At 51.6% G+C, this 15138-nt stretch overlaps 1 protein-coding gene across 1 annotated transcript; it reads right to left on the bottom strand.

Moving 5' to 3' along the window:
* Positions 1–288: 288 nt before the first annotated feature.
* Positions 289–15084, bottom strand: TMEM38A (transmembrane protein 38A). The gene is made up of 6 exons (XM_039243447.1): positions 14921–15084; positions 7060–7216; positions 6669–6853; positions 4351–4438; positions 2701–2818; positions 289–1912 (listed from the first exon to the last, which is right to left on the bottom strand). The coding sequence occupies exons 1-6, from the start codon at positions 15042–15044 to the stop codon at positions 1673–1675; spliced, it is 912 nt and encodes a 303-aa protein (XP_039099378.1). The 5' UTR covers positions 15045–15084; the 3' UTR covers positions 289–1672.
* Between the last annotated feature and the right edge of the window lie 54 nt (positions 15085–15138).

Raw genomic sequence — 15138 nt, forward strand, 5'->3', positions numbered from 1 at the left:
CCCCAATCACCCATCAATTTTCCCATCTATCTATAAAGGGCAGTGATAATCATCACGCTCTTTTCCCCCAAAAGCAAACTGGCTTGGAGGAGGGAAGGCCCCACGACCTGTTGGTGGCACTGTAAATATCTGGACTCCAAATCCCAGACTTCACCCAGAGGCTCCATCTCGATTTGGGGCTGCCACGAGCCCCCTTTTCCTGGAAACACTGAGTGTCTGTAAGGAGACAAGACCCCATTGTGTCCTAAGGTCTAAAAGACCAGGAATAAATCAAACGAGCCAACGGGGTTCTTTCAAACAGATTTATTTGCTGAACCTTCATGCCGAGCCTTGATAAACATGCAAGACGATGAACTCGGAGCCTCAGGATTCACCCAGCTCCCGGGTGTCACAGAATCAAGGCACTTTCCCGACAGCTGGGCAACATCTGCAACCCTGCCGGCCCCATGTGGATCTTGACGCAGCGGTAGGGGGGTGCCCGGAGTACCCACATGCAGAGGACAGCTCTAAGCCGGCCCAGTCCGGCCCCAAACCCCACCGCAGACAGGCCACACCTAATCTACCCGCCCCTGCTTGGATGTCCCGGTGATACAGGTTGAGATGAAGATGGCCGGGGGAAAGGTGGGGGGGGAGGGGCTCAGCTACTGTTCCCCCCACTTACCCTGAAGCATGTTCCGGGCTGCCCAGCCGCTGGGCAGCAAAATGCCTGGCACAGAGCAAGCCGACTCCTCTGACGGGCTGAATGAGCAGCGGAGGTGCCAGCACAAGGGAGGCCTGATGCTTCTGGGGCCCCAGAGCAGGGGCTCAGAGGCCCTTGACAGAGCTGGATCTTGGGACCCCCGACCGGCCAGCTGCATTTCTTTGGTTTAGCTCCAGCCTGAACCCAAAGATCAGAGTAAGCCACCCGCACCCTCCAAGCTCTGCAGACTGGCCTAGATGTGTGTACTGAAGCCCCCTCTGTGCCAGGTAAGTTGTGGGGTGCTCCGATCCACAGACACAAATCATCTAAAATGCAAAGCCGCTCTCAAGCACAATGAAGATCCGTCAAGGCCTCCCCTCCCGACTGCGTGGTGCTTAAGGGGTTTATAAGGCTGGCTCACATCCGGGCGCACACTGACACTTCATGGGGAGGAGGGCTGAGGGTCCCCACCATACAGATGGGGACCAGAAGCCTCGGAGGAGGCAGCCTGCCCGGTGCCATCCAGGAGGAGGCAGCAAGAAGCGAGGTGGAAGTCATAGCGGCTGCCTCACAGCAGGTACTTTGGAAATGTCCATCAAATTCGTGACTCTCAGCTTGACCTGAAATTCCTTCGGAGTCAAGATGTCATTTTAGAGAGGAAATAACAGAGCCAAGAATATACCACTAGAGTTTCTGGCTGGAGCCACTGTCAGGATTCTGTGGGCCTCCCCCACCCCCCAAATAAAGCTGGGTTGCTATGGTGGCCTGGCAGGAAGAGAGGGACCCCTCCATTCCTACAAATGCCCCTCAGCCCCGTATCTCATTTAACCCCCCACATCAGCCCTGGAGGGCGGGCTGATGGCCCCAGTTTGCAGACTGGGAAGTTGAGGCCTGGAGAGCGGAGGGCTGAGCCCAGGATGCCCCCACACCAGCTCTGAGGGTCCTGGGTCTGGATCTTCTCCCCGGCACCTCGCAAGGCCTCTGGGCCACCCGCTAATCTGCCTTCTTGGTCTTCTTCTTCCGGGAGCCCTCACTCAGCTCCTCCTTGGACCTGGCAGGCAGGGCTGAGTGCGGGGAGCCAGGCCCGCCGCCGCCGTGGGACCCGCCGTGGGACCCACCATGGTCGTCGTGGTGATGGTCACCCCCCCAGGCAGCCCCAAACAGCACAGGGCAGATGTAGCCCTCCAGAACATCAAACGGGGAGCTGTGAGAGTGAGTGGCCGTCAGGAACACCTGAGATGGGGTGGCAGAGGGGCAGGGAGACAGCGAGAGAGACAGAGGGAGACCGAGGCAGAAAGCAAAGTGGGGGTGGGGGAAGGGAAGAGGGGAGAGAAGGTCAGAGGTAGCCTGGACCCACCCCTCTGGCTTTATGCACCCCCTGGAGGGTGATCAACTCTCCCAGGTTTCCCGGGATACAGAACTTCCGGTGTTGAAACCCAGATAGCATCGGGCACACATAGAAGGGTGATCTCTTGCCTTGCCTCAGGGGCCCCCCCACATCTGGGCGCAAAGAGGTTGTTCACTCCCTTCCCCTTTTCAATGGCCTATGGGTCCCCTCCCAGCCAGCCAGGAGCCGAGCTCCCCAGATGCACGGGGAAGGCAGTGTGGTCCCTGAAGGCCCCTCCTGGGTGAGCTAACCCCAACTCAAGGCCTCAGGATCAGATGAGCACCACGCCCAGTCTAGCCTGGGTCCCTGGTATCCTGGGTATGCCTTCCCTGAGTCTTGTCCCTCAGCTCTCCACTGCCAAGGCACGATGCCCCCCTGATTCTCCAGATGGATTCCATACACTCCCACCCCACTCTGAGGCTGGGCCCTGTGCCCACAAGGCCTTATTCTCCTTACCCAGCCCCCACCTGCTGGACACTCCTCTTATCAGACCTTCCTCCGATGCACGGACCTCTGGGCACCCCCTTCCCCAGCCTCCTGCCTTAGGACTGTCCTTTCTGGAACACAAGACTCTAAGCCGGAGCTCCTGGCCTGGGAGGTGGGGGTTGGGGTGGGGCAGAGCAGGAAGACCTACCTTACAGGAAACCATGAACATGGTGAAGATGAAGATGAGGCTGGCTTTGGACACCGGGAGCCAGCGGGTCTGCTGAAGGGTGAAGAGGATGGCTCCATACAGGCTGGCCTTTGTAGGGCTGCAGGGGGCAGCGTCTGTCACCGCGAGGCGCCAGCCGTGCAGCCCAGACCCCGCCTGCCCGCTGCCGGCCCCAGCTCACATCCCAGCTTCTCCTGAGTGTGAGGGGGGAAGATGCCCGCATGGCGTGGGTAAGGTGGTGGCTCCCTGTGCAGTAAAGGGTTAACATGGCCCCAAGAGAGGTTTTTCTTCCTTAACTTCCTTACAGGATAGGTTTTCAATATTTTAACTTGTTGCAGAAGACAGAAGACAGACCCGTGACTTGCGTTTCTAATGTTGGGGCGCCTGGGTGGCTCAGTCAGTTAAGCATCTGACTTCGGCTCAGGTCATGATCTCACGGTCCGTGGGTTCGAGCCCCACGTCGGGCTCTGTGCTGACAGCTCAGAGCCTGGAGCCTGTTTCAGATTCTGTGTCTCCCTCTCTCTCTGCCCCTCCCCAGCTCATGCTCTGTCTCTGTCTCAAAAATAAATAAAAACTATTAAAAAAAAAAAAAAGCCTAATGTCTGTTGAGCACGGCTGTCCTTAATGATGGTAATTCTGCTTGATATTTCCAAGGCACTCACCCGCCAGGTACCAGGGCCAGCAAGTCTACCCATGTAATTCTTTGGGGTCCTCACCCTCAGCTGATGAGGCAGAAAATGAATCCAAGAGGGGAAATCACTTGCCCACTTGGTGGCAGGTAACACAGCTGTCTGGGCCCCCGTTTCCTTGTTGGTGAACTGAGGGTGGGAATAGACCCCATGTGTGGTGAAGTGAGATCTTGCTCTTTTCCGAGGAGTGAAATGGGAAGTGATTTTCATTGGCATATGGGGGAGCCTTTCGATGTTGTCGTATTTTAATGGCCATGGCTTTATTTGTTGTAGATTGGGAGAAAATTTAACTAGCCCAAACCAGTTAGGTCTTTTAAAAATGTATAGGCTAAAGGGGTGCCTGGCTGGCTCAGTTGGTGGAATGTGTGACTCTTGATCTTGGGGTTGTGAGTTCGAGCCCCATGTTGGGTTTTAAAAATAAAATCTTAAAAAAAAACAACAATGTATAGGCTACATGGTCCTAGGTTGGGTCCTGGAGGCAGCCATCGGGCTCTGCGCATCTCATCCCAGCCACATTCCCTACCCACACGCTGTGTCATATTCTCTCTACTGACGCTCTGTACCCCCTGCTCTGTACTCCTCACTCCCCATCCATACTCTGCACCCTGACCCCGTGGAGCTGGGCAGAATCATTGCTCTTTTCTGATCTGACAGGTGGCAGACATGCTGGCCTCTGTCCAGAGGCTCCTCCCTTGCCAGAAAACTCCTACTCACTCTTCATAACTCAAGTCGAGTATCTCATCTCCCTGCAGCTCTGCCTGCCACCCCCCACCCCCCCCCCAGGAAGAGCCCTGGCTCCCCTTCAGCCTTGACCTCTGGAAGCTTCTGGAAGACAAAATCAGTGGCTGAGGCTTCCGAGTTACCAGGAGTATCCAACCCAGGGTCAGGCCCAAGAGGCACCTATGTGTACAGGAAGAATGAGGGGCAGAAATGGGATACTCACAAGGACATATGCAGGATCTCATTGGTCTCTGGCTTCCAGACCCCTCGGAGCAGCTGCTCAAAGTTGGACATGAGGGCGACGCCAGAGCCTACGAGACAGGGTGTTCCTGAATGAGCCTGCCACCTCCAGCTCCCCCATTTCTCTTGGCTGAATTCCCAAGGAAGCAGCTTCTCCAGAGGGACACGGAGCCTGGGTGTATGATCATCAGTTGCAGCAGGGAAACTGAGGCTCAGAGAGGGTCACATGGTATATTCGATGCAAAACTAGCATGAGGGAATTGAGGTCGTATCCCACCTGCGAGGTAGGTCTTGGACAAATCTGGGTTGTCTGCCCTGATGTCCCGAGGGAGTCCAGGATCCTGAGCTGTGCATAAGGCTTCCAGAAGGCTCCCTATCCCAGTCTCTCTCCTCCTCAGGGCTCTGAACTCTCAATCTTTCTTAAGCCACTTGCCCTCCAGGTGCAACACTATAACCCTAGGGAATTTGCTCTGTAGTACAGGCTTCCTGAAGAGTAAATAAGGAGACCCATATGAAGACATAAATGATTACAGTTCTAGAAGAATCTTTCCATTTACCCCAAATGTATCAGTTAAAGAGGTTGGACACCCACTCCAGGAATGGCTGTGCTAATTGAGGTGCCTGGTATGTACCACTGGACCAGGGGTTCAGAGCTGGAGTGGTTTTGCCTCTAAGGCATTTGGCATTTAGAAATATGTGGAAACATTTTTGGCTGTTGCAAGTGGGGAGGGGGCTGCTACTGGTCAGCTAAGGCCAGGAATGCTGCTCAACATCCTATGAAGCACAAGACAGCCTCCACCTCAGAGCATGATCCAGCCCCATGTGTCCATGGTGCAGAGTACACTGGAGCTCAGTGGAGGGTGATTCCAGGCCCTGGCATTTTGACAGTACACACTTTGGCATCAGGAATCACTGGATGAAGTGTCTAGTGGTGTTAGCACCTGCTTGAGCCTTCTTTCCCTGTCTTCCTTTCACTCCTTGGTCCACCTCTCCAACGATTATTGTCAAATTGTCTACTTCTTCTTTAACATCTCTCAGTTTTTGCTTTATATATTTTGGTGTTTATAGGAGCATATATGTTTATAATTGTTACATCTTCCTAGTGGATTGACCCAACGTTATAAAGTGCTCCTTTTTATTTTTAGTAACATTTTTTTGTCTTAAAGTCTATCTTGGTCTGCCTCTTAGCATAGCTAGAGGAAAGGGAAAAGGAGGGCTTCAAAGTAGTTAAGAATGTGGAGGTTGAATTCAGAGGACCTAGAGTCAGACCCAGCTGCACTCCTTTAGCTGTGTGACCGTGGGCAAGTCTGTGACTCCATCACCAACAGAATTCACAGATTTATTTCCTTTTCACATTCCCATTGTTGCAGATGGTTTCATAATATCATTTGTGCAGTACAGCACTCCAAAAGTTTGAGAATTCCCTATGCACTAGTGAGTGGTCTGTTATTTAATGCATTGGTAGAGATGTATAAAATTACTATGCCATATTAAAACTTTTTTTGATAACCATTTTGAAATAGTGGACCTCTTTTATATTATATATATATATTATCCTATATATTTTATGTTATGCACTTAAAAACATAAGGCTTTCCTGGACTCAAAAAGGGCCATGGTCCACAAAGGTTAAGAACCCCTATAGTTACAAGGGTGTGATTTCTTCTCCCGAAAGCATTTGACAACATCTGGAGATACTTCTGGTTGTTACGCTGGCGAGTGCCACTGACATCTGGTGGGAGGAGGCCAGAGATGCTGCTCTACATGTTACAGGGCATGCCACCCACCACAGAGGGTGATCTGGCACCAAATATCAATAGCGTTAGAGCTGAGAAAACCTGCGTGAGAGATAGCTGTCATTGTCTCGTTGTCCTATTTATCTTTGACAGTTAGAGTCTTTTTTTTTTTGATAGTTAAATTCTGGAAGAATCTTCCCATTTACTCTAAAGGCGTTGGCTAGGGGTTACCTGGGTGGCTTAGCCGGTTGTGCGTCTGACTTCAGCTCAGGTCATGATCTCACGGTTTGTGAGTTCGAGCCCCGCATCAGGCTCTGTGCTGACAGCTAGCTCAGAGCCTGGAGCCTGTTTCAGATTCTGTGTCTCCCTTTCTCTCTGACCCTCCCCTGTTCGTGCTCTGTCTCTCTCTCTCAAAAATAAATAAATATTAAAATTAAAAAAAAAATAAAGGTATTGGCTAAAGAGACTGGCCTGCCACAACAGTCCTGACACCCCTTAGCCTGGACCAATGTCCAGGGCTTCTCAACTGAGGTGATTTTTCCGTCGTTATCATGGTCCTGCTTACCTTTGACCCAGCCAGTGGCAATCATGACGAACCACCCGTGGTGATAGTGGTGATGGGCGTGATGGATACCCACGGCGATCTTTCGGACTCTCACTACCTCCTTCATGGCCACAAATATAAGTTTCACAGGCAGGAAGCAGACACACTTGTAAAAGAGGTCCAGTGGGCAGAAGAAAATCAAGTACCTTTGGGGAGAGAATGCGGAGCGTCAGGGGGAGACAGACCGTGGGGGTCCCTGGGAGGTTATGTCCAGACCCGAAGAGCAGTGTGTTCAGGTCCACAGTGGAGGTTGTGCTGATGCGTCCTATTTCCTCCGCCTTCCACCTCCCAGGTGGCTGGGCCACCCCTGCCCCCGGCCCTGCTCTCCCACACCCCACCAGCCAGTGCTTACCAGACGGCTGAGGCCAGCAGGACGCTGGAATTGTTGCTGAAGTAGTCGATCAGGGGCTCCCCGAGGAGCAGATCCGCCAAGATGTAACTCCCAAAGCAGTGCAGCATGGCACACAGCCAGGATGCCATGGGGTGGCGCCGGGACAGCTCGACTGCTCCTGGGGGGAAGGGGGGTGTCCCCCACCATCACCAGGCTGCCAAGGGCATGCTTTGTCCCCATGCCCTCTGGTCAGCTTCTCCTAATTCAGCTGCCTTTGCAGAGCGCCCGCCCAATGCCTTGCAGCTCGCCCATTTCAGAGGAAGAACCCAGGCTCAGAGAGGCTGGACCCATGCCTGAGGTCACACGGAGGAAAGGCAGAGCTGGGTCGGGCCTCTTTCCTCTGGGCTCAGAGAGGTGGCAACGATGGTAACACCAGCTCCCAGTTAGCAGGCGCTTCTGGGTCTCAGATGCTGGGCTTACATTTGTATGAAGGACTCTTAAATCCTCATTGATAACCACAGTCCAGTGATCGCTTCCTGGCGTGACAACTATTTTGTCATCTTGATTCCTTCCCTCCCCCACTGGTTTCATTTTCCAGATAATGCTTTTAGGAGTGAGTTGTCAGGCAGAGCCACTCAGCTCCCACGGCCAGTGCAGATACCAAAAACTCCCCTTGAACAATTCGCTTGAATCCAATGACAAGTCCACTCAGTGTGGAAGTGAAATGACAAAGTTACAAGCCATCTATTAATCAAAAGACGAATCAAAATAAATGATCCATTCGGGTTTGGGTTTTTTTAAAAAAATTTTTTAATGTTTTATTTATTTCTGAGAGAGAGAGAGACAGTGTGAGCAGACGAGGGTCATAGAGAGAGGGAGACACAGAATCCGAAACAGGCTCCGGGTTCTGAGCTGTCAGCACAAAGCCCAACGCGGGGCCTGAACTCACAAACTGTGAACCAAAGCCCAAGTTGGACGCCCAACTGACTGAGCCACTCAGGTGCCCCGAGGGTAGTATTCACCTTTGTCTTCCATGATAGGAATAGATCACAAGGTATTTATCCATTCTCTTTTTTTACTAAAAATTTTTTTAATGTTTATTTAGTTTTGAGAAAGAGAGAGCACACAAGTGGGGGAGGGACAGAGAGAAAGAGGGAGACACAGAATTGAAAGCAGGGCCAGGCTCTGAGCTGTCAGCACAGAGCCCCCATGCGGGGCTCGAACCCACAAACCATGAGATCATGACCTAAGCTGAAGTCGGACGCTTAACTGACTGAGCCACCCAGGCGCCCCTATCCATTCTCTTGCACAAACTATACTTTATAATCAGGAAACGTGACTCATAAAAGCTGTTTGAGAGGAAGTCTTGAACATACTCCCCTTTCCCTTTTCCTCCCCTACCAACTAACCGTGTGACTTTGGACAAACCGTTTTTCCTCTGTGTCTGGCTCCTATGAGGTGTGAACCCTAATCCCCTCTTTGCCCAGCTAACAAGGGCTGGGATCGAATTTTCCCTCCTCCCCCTGAGGTTACAAGCCCAGAGTACATTTTCTCCCCGCCCTCAAGGTTGTCCTAAGTCTCAGCATTTACAAAGGTCCTACAGTTTGAGGCAGAATATTCTCTCCTCTTCTCTGGGGCATCTATTTAAAATGCAGCCAGCTGAGAGTTAATCCTTCGGAGCAGCTGGTGGGTCCAGCAGGAGCCGGGTCAGGTGAGGCACCCATGTTTTGCAGAAATGGATACCTCTGCATCTAAAAATAACCCCAAGGGGTTGAATTCTATCCAGGGTCATTCTTGTGCCCTCTGGGACCATCCCAGGGACTGAGGCCAGGGGGTGAGGGGAGGGGCTTTTGTGGGAGTAAAGCAGGCTCCCGTGGGTGAGTCCTGGTAGAAAAGTCACAGGCCCACGGTGGCCTTGGGGAAATGACTGCTTCCCACTAGCCTCAGCTTCCTCTGTTTTCAAAAGAAGAGATGAGAGCGCCCCTTTCTCAAGCTGTATGGATGATTCAGTGCAGTGTGCAGGATTATCAACATGCTTCTTAGCGTTATCAACCTTAGTGATCTCAGGATGGGTCTTCCCATTGCTACAGATGAGAAGACTGAGGCAGGCTGATAGGGGATGGGTCTACCCTGAAGATCCACAGCAAGGTGGTGGCTGAGAACCTTCCCTCAGGCTCTTTCCCTTTGCCATATTCCTTCCTGGCTTCTCTTGCTGGGTTTTGGGGCGGCATTAGGAACCAGGAGAATGTGGGCTGCAATCCAGGTTTGCGTCTCCTCTCGCTTGGTGAGCTTTGGCTAGTCACTCCTCTCTCCGGGGCCTCAACTGGTGCATTTGTGTATACCCGGGGGGAGGGGTGCTGTCTAGAGTGACTGACCACTCCGGGCGTGCCAGGGATCCAGGGCCTCCTGGGACATGGGACTTTTGATGCTTGTTTCAATTGAACCTGGGCAAGGTGGTCATCCCCGTGCTCTTATTCATTTCAAAGGGTGCCAGTGAGGACGAAAAGAAATTATTGCTTCGTGCTTAGCAATTATGCAAGAGTTATTCCTGGAACTGGATCTGAAATGGAAAGTACCTGTGGGTGGAAATTTTAGCTGATGGATTTATAAAAATCAGCTCTGCCTTAGGAGGGAGGAGGAAGCTCCCCTTGGGTCCCTCGTTCTGGCCTGGGATGGGCAGCATGCATGACCCTCCCTCTCCGGGGGTCGGTGTCCTGTCTATGGATGGCAGGGAAGCACTGGAAGGTTCCACGGGGCACTCTCAGCACTGCCATGGTTCTGCACTATTTAGTCTGAGGTCAAAACATAAGAGATGTATTGACAGATTCTCAGTGACTTAAGGGCAAGCCTTCTTCTGAGTCTTCAAGCTCAGCCACCTGCCTTGGTTTTTTCCCCCTGTGACAGACAGCAGCCCCTGTGTCACAAGGGTGGAGGACAGGCAGCTCTCTGCCCTCGAAAAGCTTACAGTTTATGCCCGAGGTCTCAAAACAGGGGTCAAGGAGCTGTCTCTTGAGCCCCACAGCATTCTAGAAAATGTTAAAACTGCAACAAAGACATCTTTCAGTAGGCAAATAATGAAACGATGGTGCATACACACCATGGGATCTTATTCAGAGATAAATAGAAACGAGCTCTCAAGCCAGCAAAAGACATGGAAGAGCCTTAAATGCAAGTTGCTACGTGAAAGAAGCCAGTCTGAAAAGGCTATATGCTATACGACCCCAATACTACAACGGTCTGTGGAAGGCAAAACTATGGAGACAAAAAAAAAAAAAAAAAAAAAAAATCAGTGGTTGCCAGGGTTTGGGGGAAGGGGCAGGAAGATTACGTGGGGCTTGGAGAATTTTTAAGTTAATGAAACTTATCTGTATGATACTATAATGGTGGATATGTATTGTGCATCTGTCGAAATCCACAAAGCGTACAACACAAAGTGACCCTAATGTAAATTATAGACTGTGGTGGGTAAGATGTATAGTGGTAACAATAGCAATGTGGATAATGACGTTGGTTTGTTGATTATAACAAATGTACCTGTCTGTGCAGAATGTTGATGGTGGCGGAGGTCAGAGAGTAGATGGAAACTGTACCTTCAGCCTAATTTTGCTGTGGATCTAAAACTGTTCTAGAAAAAAGTCTATTATTATTATTATTTATTTATTTATTTATTTTTTAAAATATTTTTATTTATTTCTAGGAGAGAGAGAGAGAGAGACAGCGTGAGCAGGGGAGGGTCAGAGAGAGAAGGAGTCACAGACTGAAACAGGCTCCAGGCTCTGAGCTGGCAGTCAGCACAGAGCCCGACGCGGGGCTCGAACCCACAAACCGCGAGATCATGACCTAAGCGAAAGTCGGACGCTTAACCGACTAAGCCACCCAGGCGCCCCTATTATTATTTATTTTTTTAAGTAGGCTTCATGCCCAGTGCAGAGCACAACACGGGGCTTGAACTCACGACACTGAGATTGAGATCTGAGTTGAGATCAAGAGTCGGATGCTCAACCAGCTGAGACACCGAGGTGCCCCAGTCTATTAATTTTCTAAAAAGAAAAAAAAAATGTTTGAACAGCCAATGTATAAACAGAGAGGGCTGCAAATCACCTTTCTAGCTTCCCTTGAAAAATCACTTCCGGTGGTTCAAGCCCCAGTCAGGTGAAGATGTGCGTGGTTGGGTCTCACCTGGGGACCGTCCCCACCTGGCTGGCTTACTGCTTCCCATCTATCACGTGCCTGGCCCTTGAAAGCATTGGAGTTTTGAGACTCAGTCTACATCACAGGCTTTCAACTGGGGGCAATTACATCTGGGGATGTTTCTGATTGTCACAACTGGTGTGTGCCGCCAGCATCTAGTGGGTTGAGCCAGGGATGCTGTGAAATATCCTGAAATGCATGGGATGGCCTCCACCACGGGGAATGACCTGGCCCTAACTGTCATTTGTGCACAGGTTGGGCAATACCGGGGCACAGAGTTGATTCTCATCTGGGGAACTTAAAGAAAACACTGATATTGAGACCATGCACAGAGATTCTGATTTAAATGGAGGGGTGCTGCAAGAACAAGAGGATTCTTAAAAGCTCCCCAGGTGAGTTTCATGTGTAGGCTTATTTGAGAACCACTGGTCTGGAAGGTTCTTGGGCTAGGTCAAGGCTTAAAGTATCCAGGACTATCATTCATTCATCATTCAATCATTCGGTCAAGCAACCTATATCCACTGCTTCCTCTTCTCTTCCTGCATAAGCTAAGGGTCCCGGAGGTGAGCAGACCTGGTCCTCCCTGCCCTGCTGAGAAGCTCCGGGTCTAATAAGAAGATCCTGCCTCTTTTAGACCATGACTTCTCTTTTTTTTAGATCTTTATTTATGTTTTGAGAAGAGGAGACAGAGGGCAAGTAGGGGAGAAACAGAGAGAGGGAGACACAGAATCCAAAGCAGGCTCCAGGCTCTGAGCTGTCGGAACAGGGCCGATTGTGGGGCTTGAACTCACGAACCACAAGTTCATGACCTGAGCTGAAGTCGGATGCCTAACCGACTGAGCCATCCAGGAACCCCAGACCATCACTTCTTAAATATTATGCAGATTCTGATTCGGCAGGTCTGGGGAGGGGCGTGGGTACCTGGCATTCTGCATTTCTTTTTTTTTTAACGTTTTATTTATTTCTGAGAGAGAGAGAGCGTGAGCAGGGGAGGGTCGGGGGGTGGGTGGAGATACAGAATCCGAAACAGACTCCAGGGTCTGAGCTGGTTGTCAGCACAGAGCCCGATGCAGGGCTCGAACCCACGAACCGTGAGATCATGACCTGAGCCAAAGTCAAACACTTAACCGACTGAGCCACCAGGTGCCCCTCTGCATTTCTTAACCAGCTCCCAGGGGACGCAGAAGCTGTTCACCTGAGGACCTCACTCCGAGCTTTGTCCTCATTCAGGATTCTCATGAAAGCCTGACCCAGAAAATGCCTGCATCTCAGGAAACACAACATCCCACGGCCTTACAAATAATTCTAACTACCTCTCACAAGCGCCTTAGACCCTACTACTGACAAAGGTCTCAATAGATCTTCACAACAGCCAGCCAGAAGAGTCCAATATTACGTTCCAGTGAGCCCATTTCATAGATGAGTGAGCTGAAGAAGCTCTCAGAGGCGCAAGTCACCAGCCTGGTGTTTCCTCAGTGGTAGATGCAGAACTGACTCCTAATCCAGAGATTTTTCCTAAAAGCCAACTTGGCTGTTGGCTTCACAGGTGCGCTTGCTGTGTGGCTGCCCAGGACCCTCTGCTCAGAAGGGCCCCACATTCAGTTTAGTGCTTTGCTGTCACTGTCCTGAAATTCTTAATTTCTAAATGAGGGGCCCCGAAAATTCTATAGCTGGTTCTGCAATCAGCACTTAGATACTGAGAAGAAACCTTTATAGAGGCTCAGCAGGACCACCAAACCGGAGGGCTAACAGCTAGGTCCAATACCTCCCTTTTTTAAGGGGAAGCAATTCTAGTGATTTCCGGGGTCAGGCAGACCTGGGTTTGAATCCCAAGGTTGTCATCTACCAGCCATGTGACCATAGGCTCATTGCATATGTAAATTGCCTTAGTCACTATTTCCTATTTCCCCAGTTGCAAATGGAGGGGGTTGAACTGGGCATGGGGTTCTCAATCTTGGCAGCGCACAGCAATCACTGGGGAGGAGAGCCTGAAACATGAGCATGGAGGGCCCTTTCCCAGATCTTCTGATTCAGTTTATCTGGGGTGGAGACAAGATGGGGGCTTAAGAGGCCCCAGGAGCCTCTGATAAGCAGCTAGGGTTCAGAACCGTTGAACCTTCCCAATCTTCAGGAACCTTCAGGCTCCAGTACCTCCAGTTCAGATGACTTACTCTGTGACTGGCAAAAACATCTCCACCCTTCTTGCAAGCTCCTGGCCAGCCTGAAGTCCTCTTTCTTCCAGACCCTGTGTCTTACATTGCTAACGGGCCTCCTGGCTTCCATGTTTTTGATATCCCAAGGTGTGCCAGGTTCTGTACTCGCCTAGGGACTGGACTGAGCCACCAAAAATTCGTCCCGGACAGGAAACACAGCCCTGTGTTCAGCCTAAGACAATACAAAGCTTATTTTGCTTTGCAAAGTAACTGATTTCAGAACAGCTTTTAGAGAACAGGCTCTGGCTTGTGGATGGGCAAAAATAAAATGGAACAAAAACACTTGGCAAGCAGAGTATGATCCCATTTGCATAAAATCATGCTTTTACATCTCTACAGGGCTATAAATGCATAGAGGAGAGGTCTGGAAGGGTCGACAATACATCCACTGTAATTATCTCTTTTTCCTTCCTGTTTCTCAGCTTGATTTTCTTAAATATACAGAAGCACCTATTTTTATCATCTGAAAATAAAAGCTATTTCAATTCCGCCAGAAGAATATAGAAGTGATTTCATCTAAGTGGGAGAAAGTTTTGGGATGACTGATCCCTTTCTAACGCTAAATTCTCTAGTCCCTTTCGTTCGCTGGTGTGCTATAATAGTTAAAACACTAGGAGAGAACAAGAAACATTGGGTGAGCCTTGTGTAAAAATAGAACACATTCTAAGGAGGCTATTTACCATTCTTTAAAAAATGTCTTTAAAAGACCCAAGAAGCAGAGTCTGTCTTTTCTCTAGCGATTCTCCACGGGGGTCTGGAGCTGTCGGGTGTACGCTAACCCCGAATCACCCTGCCCTAGGGCCGGTTCTGCTCAGTAAGTGGAAAGGATCGGCGCCAGGCTGTGAGAATTCCTGCCGGGCGCGGAGACCCAGCTTCGCTCCGCGGGAGGAGGAGGGGAGGTTGCCCGAGGGCCGCAGCGTAGAGGGGGCATCGGTGTCACTTTCTCTCAACCGGATTACTACCCCCAGCACGGCCGGCCCTTACATAGACACTCAGCAGCCGCTCGGGCTCCGCGCGCCAAGGGCAAGAGGGGAGGTCAAGGCTGCCGCCGGGCGGCCAGGACATCTGGACTGGCCTGCAGCGCTGACCCCCGCCTGCGCCCTCACCAAGACCTACGCCGCTTGGCCAAGTTCATATGCCCATGCCAGGACCTCTGACCTTCTCTCCCTGCCCCCTCCCCAGCACCTGTTCCCCCTTCTCTGAACAATCACGTTCCTCTCCTGCCCTTTTGCCGGCATCTGCTCCCCCTCCCCCAGCCTCACAATCCCGGGGGCTACTCTCCTTGCCCTCCCTCGTCTCTCCCCATCCCCGCCGCCCACCCCATGTGGAAGAACCGCATGGCCCCAGCACCTGCTGCTCCCTGGAACCAGTCTCTCGGACTGTCCCCCCAGGATCTAGGGCATACCCCGCCTCGGACCCGCAGATTTATACCCCCGCCCCGCAATGCCAGCCCCCGCGGGCTCCTGGCCCTGGCTCACCTGGCTCATACTTGAGGTAGAGAATGGAGACGATGAAGTAGCTGAGGTCGAAGACGGGGAAGAGCGGCACCCGCGAGAAGCTGAGCGCCAGCTCGCCTAGGCTCAGCGCCGAGAGCAGCTCCATGGCGCCCACCGGGTCCCACCCCAGCCCCCGGCCCAGTAAGTCCCGCAGCCCGCGGCCCGGCGACTGCGCCCCCGCCGCTGGGCCCGCCCCCGCC

The sequence above is a fragment of the Hyaena hyaena genome, unplaced genomic scaffold, assembly GCF_003009895.1.
Source record: "Hyaena hyaena isolate Hyena2069 unplaced genomic scaffold, ASM300989v1 scaffold_227, whole genome shotgun sequence".
In the NCBI taxonomy this organism is placed as follows: domain Eukaryota; kingdom Metazoa; phylum Chordata; class Mammalia; order Carnivora; family Hyaenidae; genus Hyaena; species Hyaena hyaena.